Source organism: Plectropomus leopardus, chromosome 9, assembly GCF_026936395.1.
Source record: "Plectropomus leopardus strain MGB_pleo_1.0 chromosome 9, ASM2693639v1, whole genome shotgun sequence".
In the NCBI taxonomy this organism is placed as follows: Eukaryota; Metazoa; Chordata; class Actinopteri; order Perciformes; family Serranidae; genus Plectropomus; species Plectropomus leopardus.
The window spans coordinates 21,103,249-21,127,214 of record NC_142184.1 but is presented as its reverse complement, the minus strand read 5'-3'; the positions used below and the strand labels follow the sequence as shown (position 1 = coordinate 21,127,214).

At 39.9% G+C, this 23,966-nt stretch overlaps 1 protein-coding gene across 2 annotated transcripts; it reads left to right on the top strand.

The window, feature by feature from the left end:
- Window positions 1–23,919, top strand: atf7a (activating transcription factor 7a). Of its 2 annotated transcripts, XM_088082206.1 has the most exons (12): window positions 1–73; window positions 7,294–7,365; window positions 11,907–12,003; window positions 12,228–12,340; window positions 13,715–13,873; window positions 13,968–14,116; window positions 15,557–15,650; window positions 15,758–15,877; window positions 18,043–18,192; window positions 19,324–19,512; window positions 20,140–20,245; window positions 20,915–23,919. In XM_088082206.1, the coding sequence occupies exons 2-12, from the start codon at window positions 7,318–7,320 to the stop codon at window positions 21,145–21,147; spliced, it is 1,458 nt and encodes a 485-aa protein (XP_087938332.1). In that variant the 5' UTR covers window positions 1–73; window positions 7,294–7,317; the 3' UTR covers window positions 21,148–23,919. The 2 variants fall into 2 exon arrangements, with proteins under 2 accessions (XP_087938332.1, XP_042347764.1); XM_042491830.2 differs by lacking the exon at window positions 1–73 and having other exon boundaries at window positions 7,252–7,365.
- Window positions 23,920–23,966: the final 47 nt, after the last annotated feature.

Here is a 23,966-nt window from a genome sequence, read left to right as displayed (position 1 = left end):
CGCGATGACTTGACGTCGAGGGGAGTGTCAAATTCCAAGAGAGGAGAGGGGAGCCAGAGAGAGGAGCGCAAAGGTGAGTTTGTAAACACTTTATTACCCTTTAAATTCACCATAGATATGTCGACTACACTAAACTATGACAAAGTAGCGATTGGCGCGCCAGTTTTCAGTGTTTGTTAATGTTTAAACCAAACGTCTGTTTAATTTTCTAAACTGTTGTGGCAGCTTCAACGTTTCATTCGGACCCAGTGTCTCGCTTTGCACTCCAGTGTCAGCCCGCTAACCAACTAACTGCTAGCTTTTTTTCTCTTCTTTTGTCAATTTGACCGCCCGTAACGTCCTAAAACACAGTAGGCCACTTCGGGTGTAATTAAATTAATGTTGATGTGTGTTTGTTGCAACCGTTGAAACTGGCACCAGCGCTGTTAATACACGTTTTGAATGTGCGTTCGGCCTGTTGTTAATGCTAGCCACACCAGCTAGCCATTAGTTTTTCGGGGATACAAAAAGTTGATTTCGGCTTCTAACCAATAAGATTCAGCTAGCCGATGTTATTGACAGGGTCCAAAGCGTTGCATGCGTTAGGCACTGTTGACTGACGTGCTTATAGCCAATAGCTGAGAAGAAAAGGCGGTCTTGTTACGGGAAAAGGCAGGGCTAAGTGTGCTCGTACGTCGCCAGACGGTAATGAAGGCTAAAATAGACAAACTTTTTCAAGGCAGTCGGCGTTGTCTGGAACAGGGAACTAAAGTTTGCAGGACTTTGGGATCTTAGTTTGACATTGACATCTTTTACATGCCTGAAAGCCCACGAAAAGCAGTTGCCAACCTGTTTTTTTGGCGGTAAACTATGCCGTGATGATAATCTGAGTCTGGGTAAGAAGAGACTCTAAAGAAGTCCATGTCTAGAGTAATAATGATATCCATAGTATTGCAATTTGAGCTGCTGAACGCCCCGGGATCCACATCCCCATGCATGTCAACACCTTCATTAGGAATGTAGGTCATGTTTTTGGCAGAGTTGTGCCTCATTCCATCACATAGAGTTACACCAGAGAAAACTGCAGCCTGTTTTGTCCAACCAAACATCTTGACCCAATCTGAGGGATGATATAAGTTTGAAATTTTATGCAACAAAAATAGAATAGAATAGAAAGCCTTTATTGTCATTGTACAATGAAATTTGAGAGTGCCACTTCTGAAACAGTGCAAGTAGACAAAATAAAATACAAACCAATAAAATATGAGGCACACATACAATACATAAAGGGATAATACATACTTTAAAATAGGGAAAAAGTTACCTATTTGTTAATGCACACAAAAGAGAGCATGTTATTGCAGAGAATGATGGGATGTTATGTCATATTAATGAATTGTTTGAGTTTAGCATTCTGATGGCCCAGGGAAAGAAACTTCTTGAGTCTGTATTTTATTGTATTACTTTACTGCAACTTAAATCATAATCCTATTACATGTATGGTGAATAAATGTAATGTTTCAGAAGTATATGTGGAGCATGACAGCTATGTGTGTGTGCCTTTGGCTGTGATATAAGTGATTTGAAGTCTGTCAGGTTTAGTATTGGTTTATAAATTCATTAACTGACAATGCTATTGAGTATTAAGCACATTTTATCTGACAAATTTATTTCCAGTGCCAGAGGCTGTACGGGCTCTATTTAAGGCACAAAACGTCACGTGACATGGCCTTTTTTCTTTGAATTTGTTGTTTAAGAGCCAAAAACCTCACGGCAAATGCTCATAAAAGTTGTCGACCGTGAATAACCTCGGAACAGTTTTTCTGTTTTAATTTTAGAAAACTGCCCTGGGTCCATCCTGTATTGTCCTGCATTGTCTGCTAGCTCGGCATGGATTTAGCTTTTAGGCCTTGTTAGTTATGCAGACATGGATATAGGATTTCATTTGTTCCATTTACCAAATCTCGGGTTCACTTTACTTACGTAAATACATATTGGCTGTTGCACACACCCAGAGCTACAGCCTAGATCTCCAGGCTGTAAAGCTCATAGCCCACATTTTCAGGAACTCACCTGTAATCCAGCAAATATCTGTCAATTAATCAATCACTGACCAACATTCGCCATTTCACTCTCTCCCTCCCTCTTCATTTCTTTTTTTTTTTTTGCGGGGTCTCCCCTACCCTCTGGCAATTCAAGCCTCAGATTCCAGAGTCATGGCTGCTGTGCGAGCTATTAATACAGTTTGTTTAGTCAGTTTCCTAGCAGGCCGCATCAAACACTGGATGGCTGTGGCTGATTATAGCTGGGACTCGTTCCCCTACACCTGCTGAGTCGGAGAAATCCAAGTTAACGGTGGGACTTTGGCAGCAGCTCAATGAGAGGGACAGGAATTAGGGCACTTTGACTGCTTCCATGTCACCTTGGATAAAAGGGGGCGAAAATAGTTGGACTTGATATCCATGCCTGTAATGAATATTAGTGATGTGCTTTAGGACTAATGTGACTAGCAGACTGATTTATTGTCTCCTACAGAGTTGAGGTCTGAACGAAGCCGAACATTTTACTGTATGCAGTAAAACTTTACACTGTCAACTCATTCATTACCCTCAGAGTTTATCCTCAGTGAGACACATCTGACAGTCAAAGTAGTAAATTAAAAGCACTAGGGATGTCCCGATCTGATCTCAGACATCAGTATCAGAGCCAATCAAGACATTTGATTGGGAACATTTAGCTTATAGAGCCTGAGCCGATCCGTTGTTTTATGTCAGCTGTTACACAGGTGTTTTATTTTTATGCTGAGCAACATGGAGTGCAACCCTCTTCAACTCTTCTCCACTCAGCTGTCTGTCTCCCCCCTGTTAAACTTCCATGTTTGTAAGAGCAGTGGCTGAGCCCCACCCGCTGCAAAATACCACACACCAAAAACAAGAACTCACTACAACACTGTTTATTTGCATTATTTCTGCAGTTTGAGCAGTCGTTTTGTTTCAGCTCAGTGTGAGAATCTGGCATTATTCCTTTTGCAGTGCTTTTCCGCCCTGCTCCAAGGAGAGACAGACAGTGATGCTGAGTTAATTACAACCTCACTCGCCACTGTACGTGTGCGAGCTCCGCAAGCAAAAAACGACCATAGCTTATGTATTAATGGCACGTAATCCATCAAAAGATATGAGGACACCGAAAATAAACATTTAGGAGAATACACTTCACACAGGTAACTGAGACACAGGCTGCACCAGAGCTTAGGCTACTCCCTTAATGGGACGGACACTCCCCCGAGACAGGCCAACAAGATTAAAAGGAGGTTTTGTCATTTTATACTTGATTTAGTGAAATAAATAATAGTAAACTGGCTGATGCATTGCAGAGCTAGGCCTGTTCAATTACTCATATAATAAAGTACAGGCTATACATTGCATTGGTTTTAATAACTTTAAGAAGCCTTCTTAGGTGTGCACTATACAGCTGTATTATCTGGAAAAATAAAAGTATCGGGTTGTGACTCGGTATCAGCAGGTACTCAGTATTAAATGACTTGGATCGGATCGGGGGGCAAAAAACCTGATTGCCACATCCCTAAACATTACCATTTCTTTCTGTATTCTTGCGAATCTAGCAGAGGATTACAGATAGTGCTGCAGGTTTTGAAGAGCCAAGTGATAGCTGCTGAAGAAAATACCTTAACACATCTGTTTTAATCAGGTTTAAGATATTGGTTGGGGCAGCTATGAAAACAAATGGTATTTTCCACCCCTGTCATCTGAAATTTATGGTGGACTTCCCACAAAATCAAATCCCACTTTTCATGTTGCTGCCTGCCAGCCAAGTTAATGTCTAGCACGTCTTTAGTAAGATGTAAACTCTGAAATCTGTTCCCACTCCTCACGCCAGATGTGTCCGTTTCCCCACACAGTCCACACCCTCGGTATAACGAGCTAGACGGAGTATCTCGTTTGCAGACACATCTCTGCCCAAATAGACTCAGTGGATTGGAAGCACTTTGTGAGGGCCCTGGCACCAACCTGTTGCCTTTCTCCGGAGCATGGGAGGTCTGCAAGAAATCAGACTGCTCTTCTCTATCGTCCCCTTTGATCTGCACAGAGAGGGACAGGGCTTTTGCTTGCAAACGCAATGCACACCCCTTTCCTCCATAAAGACACGGAGCTGAGAGACACAGTGCTTAGGCCTGTTACAGGCCACGGCGTCATGGTATTCCAGCGCAAGGCTTCAGTAATCATGTGTTGGCTCAGGGGCAGCTGTCCTCGGCAGAGGGAGAAATGGAGGGAGGAAGGAGGAAAATATACTGACTTCAACTTTGGGAAAACTTTCAGACATTTATGCCTCGCCAACATAATGAATAATCTGTCCCACTCAATAATGTTAGGCTACATGCGCCATCCATGTAGTAGGTACAACAGAGGCGATATTATAGTCATAAACATGTTGAACCAGTGTTGCTTTCCTGTTTGTGTAATAGCGGTATGTATTATTTTGGATTACACACTATCAGATATGAACAAGCTTTAGAAACAAGTTGAAACAAAACAGGCTGTCATGTCATCATCATAATAAAAACCCTAATTTAGAAGATAGATCAGAAAAGACATCGAAGACGCACATTTTGAAGGGATATAATTAAAATCAGACACCATTTCTGTTTTTAATGAGTGTATTTTACTGAAATTTTTTTGAGTATTGCAGTAGTCAGTAGATTTTGTTTATTGAAATGTTTCTGTGTGTATACATAGCAAGGTCCTTGATACATGTTGGCAGTTGCTGTACTGTTGGTGTTGTGTAATAGCTGCCAGACGTCACTTTGGGACAGTTGAGAGTGCTAAAACATTAATGCACAAACAAAACACTGTAACAAAACTCTCTTCCATTGCCATCACCACCCCTCCATTTCCCTGATTTAGATTCATTTGCCAAGTTATTCTTCTAAACTTCACAGTTTGTCTTCACGTGGAGTGTTGTTCAGCTGTGCCGAGCGGTGCAGGGTGGGGTGGTTTGGAGGAGTTGAGGATGGGGGTGGGGGGGTTGTTAGGAGTTATTCTCCTCTGTGGAGACAGCTGATAGAAGCCGCGAGCCTCCCACAGCTTTAGTTTATGTCACTTCAGCTTCAGGCACAACAGGAGGAGAAACCAAACATAAGCATCTGCATATTTAACTCTTGACAACAGCGTTACTCAGGAAAAGAGGGATGAGTATTCAGCTTGTGGTCCTGTGTAAAGCTCTGGATATTTTTTCCAGTTCATTCAAATGGCCAACAGTTTTATCCTTATGTGCCTCTGTTTTTACAGTGTCATCAAGTATTTATGCTGTGTTAATAGCACCCAAATAAAATCCTCCAAATTATGTTTTTACAGCGTAGGGCTGTAAAATGAAGTTAATTTATTGAATTACCAATGTTATAAATATCTTGTTCACCTTCATTTACTCTCTGCAGTTTCAATGTGTGAATTCTATGTACGTAACATGAGAATAGCCACAGCGACTAGTCACATCTCACCAGAACAATCTCAACTGAATCAACTGAACAATCAAGGACTGGTCGATATGGAGAAAACCCAGTTTCATAGTGTTTTTGACAAAATACCTCATGGATATAGCAACAATATTATAGGGCTGGCTGTTCTTTTACAGAATATATTAACACAGCATTTTTAATAAATAATTGTCATTAATACTTATATAATGACTAATTGGGTCAAGGAAAATAATAAAACTTGTAGAACAGTCTGGTAAGTTCAGAAAATTACACTTTACTGTAATGTGGCCTTTAAAGGAACTAGGAAAGACAGCACTTGTGTTATTAAGATATCCAAAATCTAAGAAAATATCTAATCTCATATCACAATATAAAGGGCTCAACAATAACTATTGCCGGGGGCAAGGAAAATTTCACATCGGGCTAGTAAATATAGCAACAACTCACTTGCCTGATCCGGAAAGTGGTAAAAGGCGCTGAAGGGCGTGGGTAAATATCCTATATGCGCAGTTTGTTGCAAGTTTGGGAGGAAAGCGGATAGAAGTTGGTCATTTTCACAGGCCAACTTTAGTCTTTGTTTTTATTTGATAAAACCCCTAATAACCAAAACAATTTGTATAGGGGTAATTGAAAAATAACTTTGGGCAAGTAGATCTCTGGCCCACTTGCCTGAACAAGAAAGTGAAAGCAACTGAACGGTTTTGTAGATATAATATCGATATGTTACCCTGTCCCAGCCCCAAGTTCAGAGACTAAACTAAAACTGGTCATACTGTAATGAATAAAGTAAAAAATATTAGAAGCGAGCCAACATTTAAAAGTAGCTATTATATATTGATATACAGTATTTGAATAATCATTATCATCACATTGATCATGTTGGAGTTAGATGTGACAGTGTGTTAAGGCACATTGGATCACACTGTTCAGCCCAATTTTAGCAGCAGAGCGTAATTCATCTTGGCAACCAGCTAGCAAATATAGATGTGGGAGGAACATTAAAACAATCTTTATATGATTTAACTCAACATTTTTGAAGTGAAGATATAATCACAATAGTTAAAAGGTTGTCTTTGCCTGAGCTGCGTCTATCTATTAGTTATCTTTTCTCAGAGACTATTTCACCCACCCCTAGTTTACATTATAGTATTAAAAGTGGTAAATTATCATAACATTGTATATATTCATGCATTGAGTACAAAATAAGAGTTTTGTCAGTATTATCTGTAATGCTTGGTGCATCTCAATACAGAAAAAGCAAATAAGTTGGATTTAAGCATGACAACAAGTAAAAGTGAGGTACAGTGTCAGTTCAGTGTTTGCCCATTTCACGATATTTGTGCTTTGGATTCACACAAGAGTTCACAGAAAGTGGATGGGGATGGCAGAAACAGCTGGATCAGAGTGAGGGAGAGTTACATCGAGGCGCACAAGCACGTAAAAGGTTGGGAGGTGCTTGAGAGGTGAGGAGAGGGAGTGGTAATGAGAGAAGGAGGGATTTGGAAATGAGGGAAAATGAGACAGAAGGAGAGGGAGATGTCTTTGTGTAAACGCTAGCTGTCGTTTTCTGGTGTAAGCGGCTCCTCATTGGCCCAGCAGAAGCCCCCCTGTGTGAAGGAAGTATCACCAGGGAAACTTCGTCTTGCTGCCTCTGTGCATGTTTTCCTCTTTGCCAGGGTTATTTTTAAATAGCATTCGGCTTCCTGCTCAGACTAAAGACTACAGGCCACAGCATCCCTGTTTTGTTGTTTTCAGGATTTGCCACTTCACAAATCGACGAAAAAGCCACAGCAATGTTCTCCTCTTCTCCTCTCCCACAGTTACATTGCAAGCTCTTTGCAAAAATGGGGGACGACCGACCTTTTGTGTGCAACGCTCCTGGCTGTGGACAGGTAAGTCCTCTCCCTCCTTTTTCTTGGGTTTCAGGTGTATGCATTTGTGTAGTGTGTTGTATTTCTGCCCATGTGTTTGTACTCTCCAGCAGTTAACTTGTGATGAGTAATCATATGTTACTTCTAAAGTAACTGAAAGCAAAACAGAAAAGACACTTTACTTGAGTTGAATAAAGGTGCTTTTATACAGCAAGATAAGTTGAAAACCTTGCCTTCACACTTGGTTGTCATTGCCAGAATGAGGTAACTGGCTGTGATCTATGCAACACTTTTTAATGATCATCACTGCGATAGCATTCTAGTTAGCATGCTGTCCTGTGAGACAAACGCTGTCTCCTTCTGCAATGACTCACTGGAAGCTCCAGTGAGTAATCAGAGCACAGTTATTGTTTCAACCTGTCACTGTTGACTTCTAGCGCCTGCAGACACAGGTTTGAGCCACGGCAGTGACTCAGCTGAGTGCCAGTAGTGCTCTCACATGCCAGTAACGTGGTGTATTGTCGGGGCTTGGCCTGATATAACAGAAAATTAAAACTAGTGTGTTATAAGACTCATGATTATTCAACACAGGAAACATCACGTCTGATGTTTTGCTTTATTAGCTGTCTGATCCTGTTGGGTGTGATTATATCCTTGGAGCTAGTAGTGATGGATTATATCTCCTGGGGTCTGGAGGACGAAAGTGTTTATGTGGTTAACAAACATTTATGATTCATAAACCATCTTGTATTCTCTGATCAGAGGCGAGGTCTTGTACATGGGATTTGTGGTTTGAGCAACAGACATGTAAAGCAGTTAAACATGTGTCTGTTGATAAATAATTGAAGATTTTTTTGGTTATTTTAATCTCAGAACATTATGGAAACCAAGGGAACCTTTCCCTGAACATTTTACTTTCCTTCGGCATGTTTCTGTGATGTAAATATCCTGCATATTTCATTTTTAGATATCATCATTAATTTAGGTGGCATTTGAAACAACAGAATTACATGGAAGCTTTTCAATGTGATGTTTATGACAGTGCGGGTCTGTCGCTGTGGCATTAATGTCACGGTGAACATGAGGACATGTTAACATACAGTTGCCTGTTTACAAGGAGCAACATTATCATTAATTTAGAGTCATGCTTCTCTCCATGTGACATTTTTTAATTTAATAATCACCCTCTTAACTCTTTCTGGTCTCTGACAACTCCAGTGGGAAATATCTGGCTCTGTAGCTACTAAAGGTTTGTGAACTAGTGTTTGTCACAAAATTTGTGACAAATAAAAAAACAAAAAATACAAAATATAAAACTGTGTTAATGGGACTGAACCAATGAGTTACCTTTTTTTTGGGGGGTCTAAGCTGCATCACAATTCTCTCTTAGAAAGATTATTTCTTGATGCAGGAAAGTCAATAATTGGAAATTTAAAACCCGGTTTTTTAATGTTATAATTGCCCGAAAACACGTACATTACTGCGTCACGTTTTCACTCCGTACTAGAGATGTAACGGTATGAAATTTTCATCACGATTATTGTGACCAACATTATCACAGTTTTCGATATTATCGTGATATTGTTGGAATTTGCTGGATAATGTTCAAAAAGTACCAATACACACGCTGAAATCATTTCACCAAATTTTGTATTAAACATGAACATAATAAGCAGCAGCACTTTGCACTTTTTGCATTACATTAATATTATAACAGTTATGTAACAAAAACGCAATGTGAAAACTATATTAAATGTCCAACTTTGGCACCATGTGGCCGTAAGAGGTAACTGCACTTTGTGCACATTGTAAAAAAAACTGCAGACAAAAGGACATTTCTTCACATATGCTCAAGTAATCTTTTACAGATTTCGCAGCACTGGTCGTGCTTGACCAGAAGACCTCATAAAGGCATTGAAAAGTTTCCCTTGCGAAGGTTTAAATAAACACAACCTTTGTTAAGCAAATGTGCATATAAAAGCAACACAAAACCTTTATAAACAAAGCAATGTGCATGTTAGAACATATCACTCACTAGTGCTGCCTTTCATCATGCTTTCAGGTTCATTTTAGGATATTTTCAGAAGGTGGAGGGATGGGTTGCACGTTCAACATTGCTGCGTCTTTAGTAGATTGTTGCTGCTAACTTTGGTTGATAGATTACAGTCTGACAGTATTTACAGTGATTTCAAATAATGTGAAGCTCTTTTTTTCATAGAGATTGCGCAATAGTTCAATTATGAAGTCCATTATTTACACCAGCTTTTGCTTTTTTACACAGAATCATATGACGGCAGCACCATGCAGCCTCAGTGTGTGATTTTAAGGTTGCATGCTGGCATCCCAGAAGCAAAAGAGGAGTGATGGGTGTGACGTTAAACACAACAGCACTGGCGGCTTATAGTGTGACATATAACACACACGCCGGCAGAACTTTCTAAATAATAACAATGCCATAATATCGCAATAATGATCACTTCCAGTGCAGTTTTATTGTGGCTCCATTTTTGGCTGCTGTTCTTCTCATGGTTAAAACATCACACCCATACAGTCCCAGCCGTCCTGTGTACACAAACTTCAATCCAGCACTGTTACTACATCTGCTGCCAGCTGTAAGGCGAGACAACTCTGAAAATTCTCCCATTCGGAGATTGTACCTTTCACACAGAACAGCAAAGAAACCAAAATAACAGCGTCAAATTCTTTCATAGGACAGGCAGAGAAAAAGGGTTTAAGATTATTGGTTATTGCAGCTTTAAACACAGTCTAAACACAAGCAGCCAAACAAGAAATTGACCTAAATAGATTTTTTTAAAATAAATAAATTATTGAAATTAAATTATTTGATTAAAATATAAAATTTACAAAAGTCTGATTTAGTCTTACAGTTTATACTTCCTTAGGTGTCATTATACAAATTGTTATGAAGCTTAGACACATGCTGCCTTTTATTGGTTATCTTTTATATTTATTTGTGTACACTTAGACACAGAACATCCTTTATGATACATGCAAGCGCCTAGCATCCAAATACCGTTTTACTTCTGCTCTTTACAACCAGCAGTTGTCTCCCAGGAAAGTCTGAATCACGCCCATAATAGAAGGAGAATGATTGACTCCTGGCTTTGCTCAGGGTTTTCCTTTTACCAAGTTAACAACAACAACAACAACAGCAGCAGCAGCAGCAGCAGCAGCAGAAGCCCCCCATTATATGATGCATGGCATGTCCTGTGTGGGGAGCGGTAATCCTAGCTGCCAGTATCCCATACTCGGAGATTAGTTGGAGATAGTTTCCCCCCGCAAGATCCAGCCACGTTGTTCAGAGGAAAGAGACAAATGAGACATGTAGTTGTATTGGTGATGCTGCCTGGTAGGGCTAAAAATAAGCCCCCTGACACTTGACTGTGTTTCCACTTCACTCTCTCACGACTGAACTCGCAACTGCAACGCGGCCCCCAAAATAGGCTGCAGCACATGGTGAATAGGCTGGTACCGGAGCCAAGATTATTCCTCCTACGTCTGATTCACCTCGCCACTTCTCCAAAGAAGAAGTGCCGTGTCTCAGACGATGGTGCGCTCTTCTAAAGTTCTGATTTTGCCAAGTACCAAACCTCCTTTCACTGTGGGTGCCTGATAGCAAATAACTGAACGTAGGCTGATGCAGATTTTTATTGAGACACAGTTTACGGCATCCACATGGTTTACACACTGACTTGTTTGATAACAATGAAGGCCTGGGTCTTAACAGGGTGTCCTCAGAGTTACTGTCTTATCACATAATTTAAATCAATTTTTTGTTAACAACAATTTTTTTTTGTCAAAAAATAAAGTACGTCTGAAAGTACACATGAACCTAAATCCTACATATTAGTGAAGATATATTACATAATAGTACACAACAGTACTGATGGGCTAGCTATTAACCAAAGTTAAAGCTAAATGACTCTGTGGCACCTTTTCTTTCACTTTGTGGCACCTTTCCATAAAAGGGAGGTGAATTAATAGTTAAAGGTTACGTACTTTTGACACATATTGTTTAGTTGTATTGTTGTTCCAAGTGAATGGACATTCTTCTGACCCACAATGCCATGCTGCAGCTGCTGTTGACTGAACAGCTTTGGGCAAACAAGAAAGGGCCGGAAAATATTCAGAGAATTATCTCAAGTGCAACTCAATTTTAAACAATATATGTTGTTGGGGTGCTCAGCTTTGTCTCTGTTTTAGCTAAGGGGTCCTTGGCCTGAAAAACCTTGAAGATCCCTGGTTTAGGGTTTTGTGTTCTGTAGAAAACATTACACTTTCAGCGCCTGTTATGCTGTGTCAGCTCATTTGTTTATGAGGAATTGTACACCACAGAAACAGTATTCCTAATAATTGTATAATGTATAGATTGAATGAGTTGAGCTACATCTTCAAGAGATTATATGTCTGTGATTTTTGCAAGATGATATCTGCGTTAAGGTCCTGCAGGCTATTTTCCCGAGCTGCCAGGACAGTTACCTGTTGGCTACTTCATATGATATACTTATCTTTTCTCTTTCCTGCTTCTTTACGTGTTCCAGAGGTTTACCAATGAGGACCACTTGGCTGTACACAAACACAAGCACGAGATGACACTGAAATTTGGTCCAGCCAGGACCGACTCTGTCATAATTGCAGGTACTGTTGCACGGCTCTATTCTTCCTCTTTGTCAGATATCCTTTCTTAGTGATCAGATGAAGATTGCTTAGCATACCTCAGCGTCAGTGCGATCCAACACCTCTCCAAAAAAGCAGCTCTGAAAACACATTTATTTCATTGGTTTCTATATTGAATGCTTAGTGTGAACTAAGTGTGAAAATGTTTCTTTGAATAGTTTTCTGTGTTCGTTCCCTTTTACCAGACCAGACACCTACTCCCACCCGCTTCCTAAAGAACTGCGAGGAGGTTGGTCTCTTCAACGAGCTGGCCAGCTCCTTCGAACAAGAAGATGATGACAAGAGAGCAAAGAGCTCTGTAAGAAAATCTTTATGGTTTTCTGAATGTTTTCACCTTCGTGTGTTTGTGTGCGTGTTTGCCTTTATGGAGTATTATATACAGAAACCAATGGAATTTCCTACAAGACTCCCACATCATGAAAAATTACTTTTTACTTCCTTCTTTCTCATCTCAAGTGTTGATGTAATCAAAATGTATTGCTTGCAGAAATTCCTGCTTTTTGCACTTTGTCTGTGTGTGATCATACTTTAAAATAGTGCAGCAGCTTATTATAGTGACTTTATGTAAATGGGTCAGTGTGTTTTATTTCACTGCAAATAGTGTTTTGAGAACTGGTGCTGTGGTTGTTTGGTTTATGTATTTAATACTTACTTCCTTTTTATGTCTCCCAGCCGCCATCAGCCATGGCCAGAGGCATTATGATTTCAGGTTGTTCGCCCCATTCTCATGAATGCAGTGTCACAGAAATGCCTTCAGGGATTTTTTTTAAAATTTGGCACAAATGCACACTTGGACTCAGGAATGAACTGATTAGATTTTAGTGATCAAAGGTCAAGGTCCCTGTGACCTCGACTGTTTTATTCCTATAAATACAATATCTCAAGAAAACCTTGAGGGAAGTTTTTTCAAATTTGCCACAAATGTCCATTTGGACTCAAGGATAAACTGGTTATAATTTTATATCGAAAAAATCAAATTATAGCTTCACTGTGTCATCATAATGTTCTGTAAAAAGGAACAAGGTTCTCAGGAACAAAAGGAGAAACATCTGACATTTATCTTGGGTGTCCGCTTTGAAACTGTGCTGACTCTATGGATCTTCTGTGGCTGAGGCGTCAATTGTTTCATAGACATGGATGTAAACTTAAAGTGCAACTTGACTGTTTTGCAGAAGCATACAACCGCGAGGTGGTAATTCCAATTTCTAATGTGCTGTAGTCAAAAAGTACTTTGGAAAAGTCATGGAATTTCACAATCACATGCCTGGAAATCTCATGAAGTTAGAAGTTAAACTTTTGGAAAAGTCATTGAATTTTGTTACATACAATGAAATTGTTACAGTAATCTTCTGTGGATAACCCTCCATGTAATATAACTAAATTGCAAATGTATTTTCTGTAGCAGTTGAACGTAGCTCTAATATGCGTTGATGTGTGACTTTTTTCTACATTTTCCACTTTCTCTCCCAGTCCATATCTCCCTTCATGTATGCCAGCTATCTGAAATTATGTTTGAATAGAGTTTTTATCTGATGTGTTTAAAAATCGCTGAGCAAATGGGGCAAGAAAAAGAAAAGATTGATCCTTGAAAAGTCATGAAAAAGTTTTGTATCTTTGTATCTTTGATAAGTTGTGTGAACTCACACTCTTTATCTGTCTCTGTCCTCCTCAGCTCCCCGCTCCCAACTCTGTGGCTGTGGACATGACCATGCAGACATCGTCAGACGTCAAGGTGAAAGAAGAGGCACCTGTAGATGTCGACTCCTTGCCACCAAGCAGTCCAGAATCTGTCTCTGGAGATTCAGACATAGAGCCTCTGGTTAAAGGAAAGGTAGGACACATTGGGACGAGGGGAGATTGCATTAGTGTATAGAGAGGAGGGTGGATCCTTAAATGATGCACTTACTTCACCGCTACTCTCCCAGGACACACCACCCAGGAGTTCAGCCCCTACCCCGACTATTGTGCGTCCAGGTTCCCTCCCACTGCACTTGGGCTTTGAATCCCTTCAGCCCACCATGCCGTCACCCACCTCTGTCATCACACAGGCACCACCCTCCAATCGTACTCTGGGGTGAGTCAAGTTCAACATCCCTCTACTGACCTCTGATGACTGCCTTAAACAGCTTTAAATCTCCTTAAAGGGGACCCATTGTGCTCGTTTTTAGAATAACATTTTATTTTCCTCATACTGTCTGTGCTGGAACCCTGGACTCACCTACTGTCTGAGATACTCAGTTTTAGCACCTAGCTTCTTAACACAAGTGAGCATGTTCCAACAGGAATATGATTGAACTCGTGGAAACATTTACAACATCAACAAACAGGATCACATGTTTCTTTCACATCAGTGTGTAGCTTTATGTAGCAGTGCAGGCTACATAATGTAAACACTAGTTGCAGTTGCATGAAAACGTGCAGTAGTGTGCTCGCAGCAAATTACCATATAAAGAAATCCGTCACAATCTGATATCACACTCTAGCCGAAGAAAAAAAAAAAAGAATGATGAAAACAGAGCATTCAGAACTGTTTTTATGTTCTTTGGTGTTGTTTTTTAATCATTATTTTTATTTTACTTTCTTATTGATATTTTAATTGTCTTTAATATGTAGCATTATATTAATCTTATGATTATTTGTATTATGTATTTTCCTCATTGTTATTCGCCCAATCCCTCTTCTCTCTTCTCTCCTTATCAGCTACAAATGTGCATGCACTCGTGAACGTGCACATGAACGCTTTAAATAACCACCTTGCATACAGTAAAACAACCAGTTTGCATGTCTTTAACAGCAAGAATACTATTATACCTAATTATCTTTTACTTGTTTGTTTGCTGTGTTTTGTCCTTTTATGCCAATACTCCCATATCCATCTACCCACATCTATACAATACATGTCACTAATTAGATTTTTTTTTGTACTGCTCTTTGCACCAAAAATAAAAAAGGACACACATAAAAAAAGGAAAAACAGAGTACTTTTAGTAGTAGGTTTTTGCTCAGAGAGAATACTTTTAAATATGTTTACCTCATTGTCTGAAACTTTGCCCACTTTTATTATGAACATATGATATTGTAAAAGTATATATGTATATGTATATGTGTATATATATATATATATATATATATATGACAGACATTAAGGAAAAGCATTAGCTCCCCTTTAAAAAACATATTTTCCACAGAGTCCAAATTTTCCATATTTTCTATCTGCTGTTCCAGGCAGGCCTATATTTCCAGGCCTATATTAAATATATGCCGCTATGAGTGAACCTTTTAAACCCAACATGTCATCATGTTTTTTGTGGCTCCATCAGTTTTAATGTTTTGTGTAGCTTTCATACATTTCCTTGGATGAGTAATGATGGATGTTGTGGATTTTATGGGCTTGAAGTGGATATTTTCTTCTAAAATGATGATAGTAGCTGTGTTAGAGAAACTTTTGTGGTATAAAAAAAAATGATATTTTTACAAACATGACTGAACTTCCTGTTCCTGTCTGCCTGTCTAGTTCACCAACCAGCCACTACCCGATGATGATGCTTCCCTCTGGTCAGGCAGTGCCGGTGCTTCCTGGTCCCGTACAGATGCCCTCTGTCATAAATGTAAGGCAGACCAACAGTCTAAATATGTTGGATTTCAGTTGTGTAGCTAAGAAGTTTGTTCATGTTATTAATGCATGTGCTATTTGTGCACTTTATCTGGTCTCCAGCTGGCCCGACCCATGTGCATGGTACCCAACATTCCTGGGATCCCCGGTCCTCCTTTGGGAGGCAGCAGCAGCGGCTCTAACTCCCCCTCTGGCTACAGCATCCACTCAGAGGCCAAGATGGTCAGAACTAGATTAGCTCTCTATTTTTATCTCCTTATCTGTTCTTTTTGTCTCCATCTTCACCCTCCAGTCTTTCTCTGCACTGGCTTAGTTTGTTCATCATATGACTTTTATACTGCCGTTACTCTTAACTTTATTTAACCCTTACACCACACAACACAATTAATAATGCTTTTATTAAATGATCGTATGTTTCACCTGTATTTCAGATGAGAATGAGTAAATATGGCGATTGTTTACAGTATTACAACATACACAAAGTATCCACTTGAGTAGATCCAGCTATTTACACAAACAGTGTGCTCCTTTAGTCTCAAGTGGACGATTGTTTGTGTAAATGAAGGCTAAGGGAGTTTTGTGTGCGCAGTAACACACACAGACCTGCGGTGGTGAACAAAACACACATCTACTCTTCTTGAGTAAGTATAGATACTCCTGGTCAAATATTACTCCAATTCAAGTGAAAGTGAGTTGGAGGATGTGCTTTAAACAATACTAATGTATTTAAAAGTACATACTCTTTTTAATGTCAACAAATTGTTATATTGTTGCCACAATGCTTTTGGTTTGCTTAATTCGCTTGTGGAACCTGTAGAATAAAAAGCTTGTAGAATATACTACAAAGCGTTTCCCAAACCTCTTCTCGAGCAACACTTAATGTTTTAGATTTCTCCTCTGCTGCGACAAAAATGAAGTAAATGATCAGCTTGTCGTTTAAGCAGGTTCAGGAGATCGTAACAAGCTGGTCATTTGAATCAGCTGTGGCAATCTGGTGCGTGAGTGTGTGTGCTGGACCGCTAATTTTTGTAGGCATTGATGAAGTTTGTGCGTAGTAAACTGCAAACATTTAAAACTATATGACTACTATATACTCTTTCTTTATTTGAAAAATCTCAAACACGGCCTCAAGTTAAGGTCATCTGAGGTCTTTGTCTGCCGTAGCCACCATTATCACCAAGTTCAAATTTAACTGTTCAAAAAATGCACCCAGCACTTTGAACTTGACTGACAGACGTAGGAGAAGCAGTTTACTGTGAAAATCCATCCACTGACTTCAAGTAACAAGAACCTTTATAAAAAATTTAGTGGAGTCAAAAGTACAATATTTGTCTTTCAAATGTAGTGGAGAAAATCCTATGTTTTCCAAATACTCAGGTAAAATACAGATATTTTAAAAATGTACTTAAATACAGTTCACTGTAAATGTACTCTGTTACTCTCAAACCATGGACGTCGATTCACTCAGTTATTACTCCCTATATAATTAACAGTTAAAAAAAGCAGTAAATTGAGATTTTGGACACTTACTAATGTGTGACAGGTGTGGAGTCACACCTGATGGTAATTTTTGCATGCATAAAATTAGGTGCGTTGCATTGTGGAATTGTTGGCAGTAAGTAGTGTACGTGGATACTACTTTATTCCAATGTGGAATTTTTTAGAGCGCTATAGAGTGCATAGTTTCTGCGAGCTGTGTGTGTTCATCAGTTTTATGCCTTCACTGTCAAGTTATTTTCAAATACTCTCTCCCAGCTGGAGAGCACCATATCACAAAGCAACATCTTATGGAAATTTGTTTTAATTGGCTCACAGCTGCAAAGCCTCCAGAGCTGAGCCCAGTTCAAAAGACTGAGCAGGATGTCACATGACTGTGCTGCTGAAAACGAGCCGGAGCGGTGCGACACTGTCGGCCGCTGATCTCTGCAGAATCAGAGCACCTTTTTAAATTCTTGCCCTGGAGAATTCAGGTTTCTCCTAAGACAAACTTATTTGATTATGCTATAAAAACATCAGAGATCTAGCATAAACGAATGCACTGAATATGGAATATGTAACTGAAGCAGCAGAGGGACACCACAGCACAAAGATTTGTTGCAATCAGCTTTCATCCCACAGTGCATCTGGTGTACAAAAGTGATCAACAACTAGCTTTAGGCTGTGCTGAAGATTAGTAAATAAGATTCAGACAAAGTTATTGTTGCTGAAATTATAAATCAGTTGAAGGGTTAACACAGAGTTTGCTCTTAGGCTTGCTATGATGCTGGGTACAGTGATAAAGCCTTTTCTTTTAAAATAACATTGTGGCCTTAAATATGTTCTCTGGGATGTTAATTCTAATTCCTGTGCTTGTTATTGATATTGGTGATATCGTTGTTCTCCCATAGCGTCTGAAGGCTGCACTGTCACAGCAGAGCCCGTCAGGACACAGTATGGGGATCATGGCCATGGGCGGCAGCCCCATGGTACCTCAGAGGGCAGAGCAGAGCCAGCTGCTTGTCCAGCATCCAGATGCTCCATCACCTGCACAACCTCAGGTACATTGTCTTGTTTATTGCCAAGGACCTGACTGTCACATGGTGAGGGCTGGTAATCATACAGCACAGCATACTGACATTTTCTTTCTTTTTTTGTTTTTGTTTTAGACAAAACACAATTTAAGAGAGATAAATTAGAGTGAAAAAATACGAAGCCTATGTTGCAAAATCATTCATGCAAGCGACCACCACAACAATAATAGTTGTTGAGAAGCAAACAATTGCCATTTATAATATGCCATTAAAGTGCTTTCCACTGTGAGTATTTGTATCAGATGAATGTGACAAACAAACTTGAAACTTTGAAAGTGATATTGATACCGGTAGCGAACTTCATTTGATACCCATAATTTGAATGGAGTTGCGTGTGGTACAGCCACATTTTCGTATGTTTTTGTGGTGGTTGACTTTACAATACCACAGATGGTAAAGGTTGTAACTGCTCTTACAGGAGTATGAGCTCCACGCCAAGGACAGTTGTGAGAGTCTGCCAAACTGCGCACACACACAGAAACCGTTGGCATCACACGGCTTATGTTACCTAACTGTTAATAACAGGTATGGCAACAGGTCGAGCAGTTTTTTTGTGAATTTGTTGGGACAGTCAGTGGCAAGTTGTAGGACGTAAGCCACTGCTGCTGTGTTAGCTTGTGCTATATGAGCAGAAGTGACCATTCAGCAGGAGCAGAGCAGCTCTGGAGACCACAGCAATAGAAAGTTTGCTGATTCAGCAGGGAGTCAATACAGTGTGGGATCAGAGCCCCGGCGCAAAATGGATCGCATGAAGGTTATTTCAGTCGGTAGGTTCAAGAATGCTTGTCGTAAAAGTATTGATTACCACGCCCAGCCCTAAACATGGCTTTCAGGTCCAAGAACAATGTCACTTAAATCTGGAAAATCTGGGGGAAAAAAATGACCAAAAGTGACTGAGCAAAGCCATGTTTGATGTATGTCCTATCATCTGTTTTAGTTCCAGAAAATTGAGCTGTACTTGTCAAGAGATGACTGTAATGTGCTCTGACTAAAATAATGAAACTATGACTCAAACTTCCCTTTTCTTTCTTGTCTTTCTTCCGCTCTCCTCCCTGTCTCTCTGCTTCCTTCTCACCCTTTCCCCTGGTCTCCCCTCAGGTATCTCCAGCACAGCCTACAGGTGGGCGTCGGCGGCGAACAGCAGACGATGACCCAGATGAGCGAAGACAGCGCTTCCTCGAGAGGAATCGGGCCGCGGCATCACGCTGCAGACAGAAACGCAAACTGTGGGTCAGCTCTCTAGAGAAGAAGGCTGAGGAGCTCTGCACCCTGAACGTCTCACTGTCGGTGAGTGGGCCTGGAGTGGGTGGGCGGGGATGAAATGTGGCCCGTGGGAGGCCTGTGTGAGTTCGTGCACAGTCACACTCATTGTGCACAGTTGACAGCCTTTCAACTTGCCGTGGAAGTTTGTGAGGTGTTTTCCATCAGTTTCAGCCAGTTTAAGGTAATTTTATAAATGGTTTAGGATACAGACTTGAAACCATGGGACTCATCATAACTTGTTTCACATCTTTAATGGGTCATTTGGTGGTTTCAGGTCATTTTTACACTTCATGACCACTTCTCCACTGTCAGCTGCACTGTACTGGAAAACAGACTGTTAACTCCTGTAGAGCATTTCTTAGCTGAAACACATTAAAAATCAATTTAAGGTCTCCCTGTTTTTAATAATATGACCCAGTGGTAGTGGTGATTTTGCTTTTGGTTTTACTGTATGTCTAACTACTAGGGCTGGGTACCGGTCACATTTAAACTGATTCTGGTACCTGGAATTTGGTACCCAACAGTACTTTTTACTGTATTTGGTCGGAACCTTTAAAGTACAAAATTCGGTACCCAACCCTACTAACTATGATACTAATTCTCTATGAATTATTGAAAAGTGTTATAAGTCCTTATTTTCTGATCTTTCAGAATGAAGTGTCTCTGTTGCGGAACGAGGTGGCTCATTTGAAGCAGCTGCTGTTGGCCCACAAGGACTGTCCTGTGACCACCCTGCAGAAGAAGACTGCCTACTTAGGTGACCTTTTTTTTGCAGTGTTATTTACCTGGTAGCTTCTTATATTCATTTTGTCACTCAAAATTATTCAGAATGTGATTTTTAGATGCACTGGAGATACTGCTAAACAGTACAGCTGGTATGGAGTGTATTCAAGGTTAACCCTTTGAAACCTGGATTGACATCAGTTATGTTCGGATGTCTTTCACAAGGGCTTGACCAGTTGAAATTTGAGCAAATTGATTTGATTTCTTTAAAAACATGGCTAAAAAGTCAATGAGCAGCTTGGCAAGAGATGTCACGCAAATTGCAATACATTAGAAAAATGCAGAAAAGAACATGAACTGAAAATTAGTTTTAAAAAAAAGAGAGACAGAGAGGGGGGAAATTTAAAAAAAAAAATTATTTAATCATAATTATATATTTAAAGTTAATACATTATTTTTATGCCATTTTCTTTTTTTCTGTGCTAATTTTCAGCTCATTGTCATGTAAGTTTTTACTAAGTCCTTGCTAATCTTGGGTCATTTTTTATGAAGGCGCTTTTCAATTTCCTCTCATGTTAATGAAAGAGATAAAAAAACAAAACAAAAAAAACAACATTTTGCTCAGGTTTCAAGGGGTTAGAAGTGCATTTTCCATTTAAAGTAAAAATATCTCTATATGTTTCCTCTTTTTTTATCTGTGTAGCTGCAGAAGAGAGCATGAAAGACACCTCAGAGCCGACAGGTTCCCCTGCCCCGGTGATCCAACACAGCTCCTTGGCGCACAGCCCCTCTACAGGGCACAACGGCCTGAGCTCAAGGGCAGCAGCTGAGGCCATGGCTATGTCTGTGCTGGCAGGGATGGGCCAGCAGCAGAGGGCTGAGAGCGGACCCTCTCACATTATCATGGCTGCACAATCTCAATCTGCTGCCAGATGATGAGCGATGTCACCACGGCCCAGACTTGGCTCACACTCGTCACCCAGGGGTAAAAAAGAGCAGCGGATCCCCACCCTTCCCTTCCCAACTTTCCTCAATCTAGAAGTCCAAGTTTCTCATCCACCCCTTCCCCTTCGCTGTGCTCCTCTGCTCTCTCTGACCCTCCTGTGGAGCCATCATGCTGTGGCCTGGAGCTCAGCAGCAGCCTTCTGGGAATGGACTGAGACTTTTGAGAGAGCTTCCTGTTCACTTTGCCATAGACTACAGGGGCTGGACTCCAACCTCCCATCCTTGTTTCCCCCTCTGTGCTTCCCCGCTCATCTCTCCTCACCCTCAGTCAAAACGACTCTTCACTGGACTGTAGGACTGCATCGCTCCGAGTGTACTGCCATAATGAACTTCCCATGTGGGCACATGTGCACAGTTTCTAACACGCAGGTGTTGCATAAACATTCTCGATCAAATCGGATACCAAACAAACACACAGGGCTGTTTTCAGCAGGGAATAGTGCCTTGTGCGCCTCGACTTTTTAGCCATGCACGCACACACCCACACATGCCATCACAGCATACGTCCCTATACATCCTCGGCTCCAGAGACGCAATAGGCGTCTAGACGTCGGTGACTCAGATCTCAAATACTCACTCAAACCTTTTGTAAACGGTTCCCCTTCAAGGTGATCTCAACATGGACCCAAATACCTTACCTCAGTTACTCCCCTTTATGGTAAAAATGATAAACTGTGTGTGTGATTAGCTCTGTGCGTATATATTTATGTACATCAGAACATAGCAGTTTGCCTATTCCTAATCTGATAATAGCTGGATTGTTAGCATGTGACTTTTTCTATTAGGGTGTTATGTTCTTGATACAGCTATGTGCAGCTATATTCTTTTAATTAATCCTCCCAGTTTAGTCCACAGAACCAAAACACGTTGGATTGACGGTGTATTACCTTAAAATTAGATTTTTTTTTTTTGTTTTGTTTTGTTTTGTTTTTTTTTCACCTGAAGGGAATTCAACCTTTCCTCCTCATGTTCCTCTAAAACAGTTGTGCTGTTTATCGGTATGTACGTGGATGCCTTTTCCATTTTATATGAAAGTATTCTAGTGTTTCTGTGTGGGCCCTGGACTTACTGTAACTGTTATTTTCACACTTCTCAGGATGGTTGCACATCCTTGCTGCTCATTGGAAGTGCGATGAACCCCATTAGTCTGCTCTTTACCAAACCTGAACTAAGCCATAATGACCACAAATCAGAATCTCCAAAGACCACCGCGTACTCGTTCCGGTGGCAGGAAGTAAATAGCCTGACTGTTATTTTGTGATTCAGAGGTCAGGGTGACACAATCTCCAGTATATCACTGCTTGTAACTTGCACTCACACACAATGTCTGATGATTTTTGCCTTAAGATCACATTGGTGCCTCCAATATCCCCCAAAAACTTGCAGATTTGCCTTTGTGAAACGTCAGAAAAAAATATTTTTAATTTGTTAATTTCATCAAATAAGAAACAACTTATGAGGAACAAAAGATTTACTCCTAAAGCCTTTAATATTAATGGTTAGTGTAACCATTTTTCTCTTTTTAGTGACATAAAAGGATTCAATACTTGTCTGTCATCTGGTGGAGAGACGCAGCAAACACATCTTGTTACAACTTCTGACAGAGGAAAAAGTATAAATGTCTGTTTCTGGTTTGAGTTCTTTCGAAATCCCTCCGAGATATTTTACCAAGATATCAGTATATTTTTTACACCTAAACATGCAGTTTGCTTCTTTTGTTCCTGTATCTTTCTCTCCCTTCATTTGTATGATATGATCATGTATTTGCAAGATGTGATGTTTCAAAAACAAGATATCTGTCCATTAACATACGGGCGTGTCTTTATGCACTAAAATAATACAAGTTTATTTTTGCTTTGTATTTCTGTTCATTTTAGGTTTTTGCAGTTCTCTTGGTCTTTTTTCAGAGATATCAGATCCCTTTTTTAAAAAAAAAGATATATTTTCTCCTATCTGTACTGTATATGTTAATGGGAGTTTGCTCAGCAACTTTAAAAAGTTTCACCTTTGACTGAACCTCTTGTCCTACAGTCCCAATGGCGACCCAGGCATTTTGTTGTATTTTGGAGCTGGCGCTATATTTGGCTGGCAGTCCCTTTATAGACGATTGTTCATATGAAATGAAAAGTCAAACTATATCTAGCGTTCATGTTTTCATGTAATTCATGTCATCGGCACCTTTTCTGTCATTTCTTGGCTTCTTTTGTCGTGTGCTGTTTCAGCACTATACAACCTTTGTCATAACGCTTCTGATTGTACTGATGAATATAGAAACTAATTTCTTTAACACACAGATTTCTTTTTTGTTTGTTTTAGTTCCTCTACAGAAAAATGTCATTAGTTCTTTTTTCAAAAAGTGATTTTACCCCCTTTGTTGTATCTCTAAAGATAAATTTGAGAGTCCTCCTAACTTATTTTTGTAATTGGTCAACTAACAATTGTTATTACAGTCATTGTTGTCAATTTTTGTGAAAAGAGCAATTTAATGAAAAATGCAACATTGTGAAAGTTGCGCATAGCATATTAATGGTTTTTCACACTCCCATTTTTGGACTGATGATTTCGAAAATTGTCCTTGTACTGTACATATCTGTACTATATGAATATATTTACTTTTCCATGCATGTCAAAGTGGAATACTATGAACACTTACAGTGCTGCAGTTTTAATTAAAGAAACTACATCTTAATGAACATTTACAAAGTTTTGTTTGTCTGCTGTCAGTTATGGCTGTGACGGAAACTGCATGA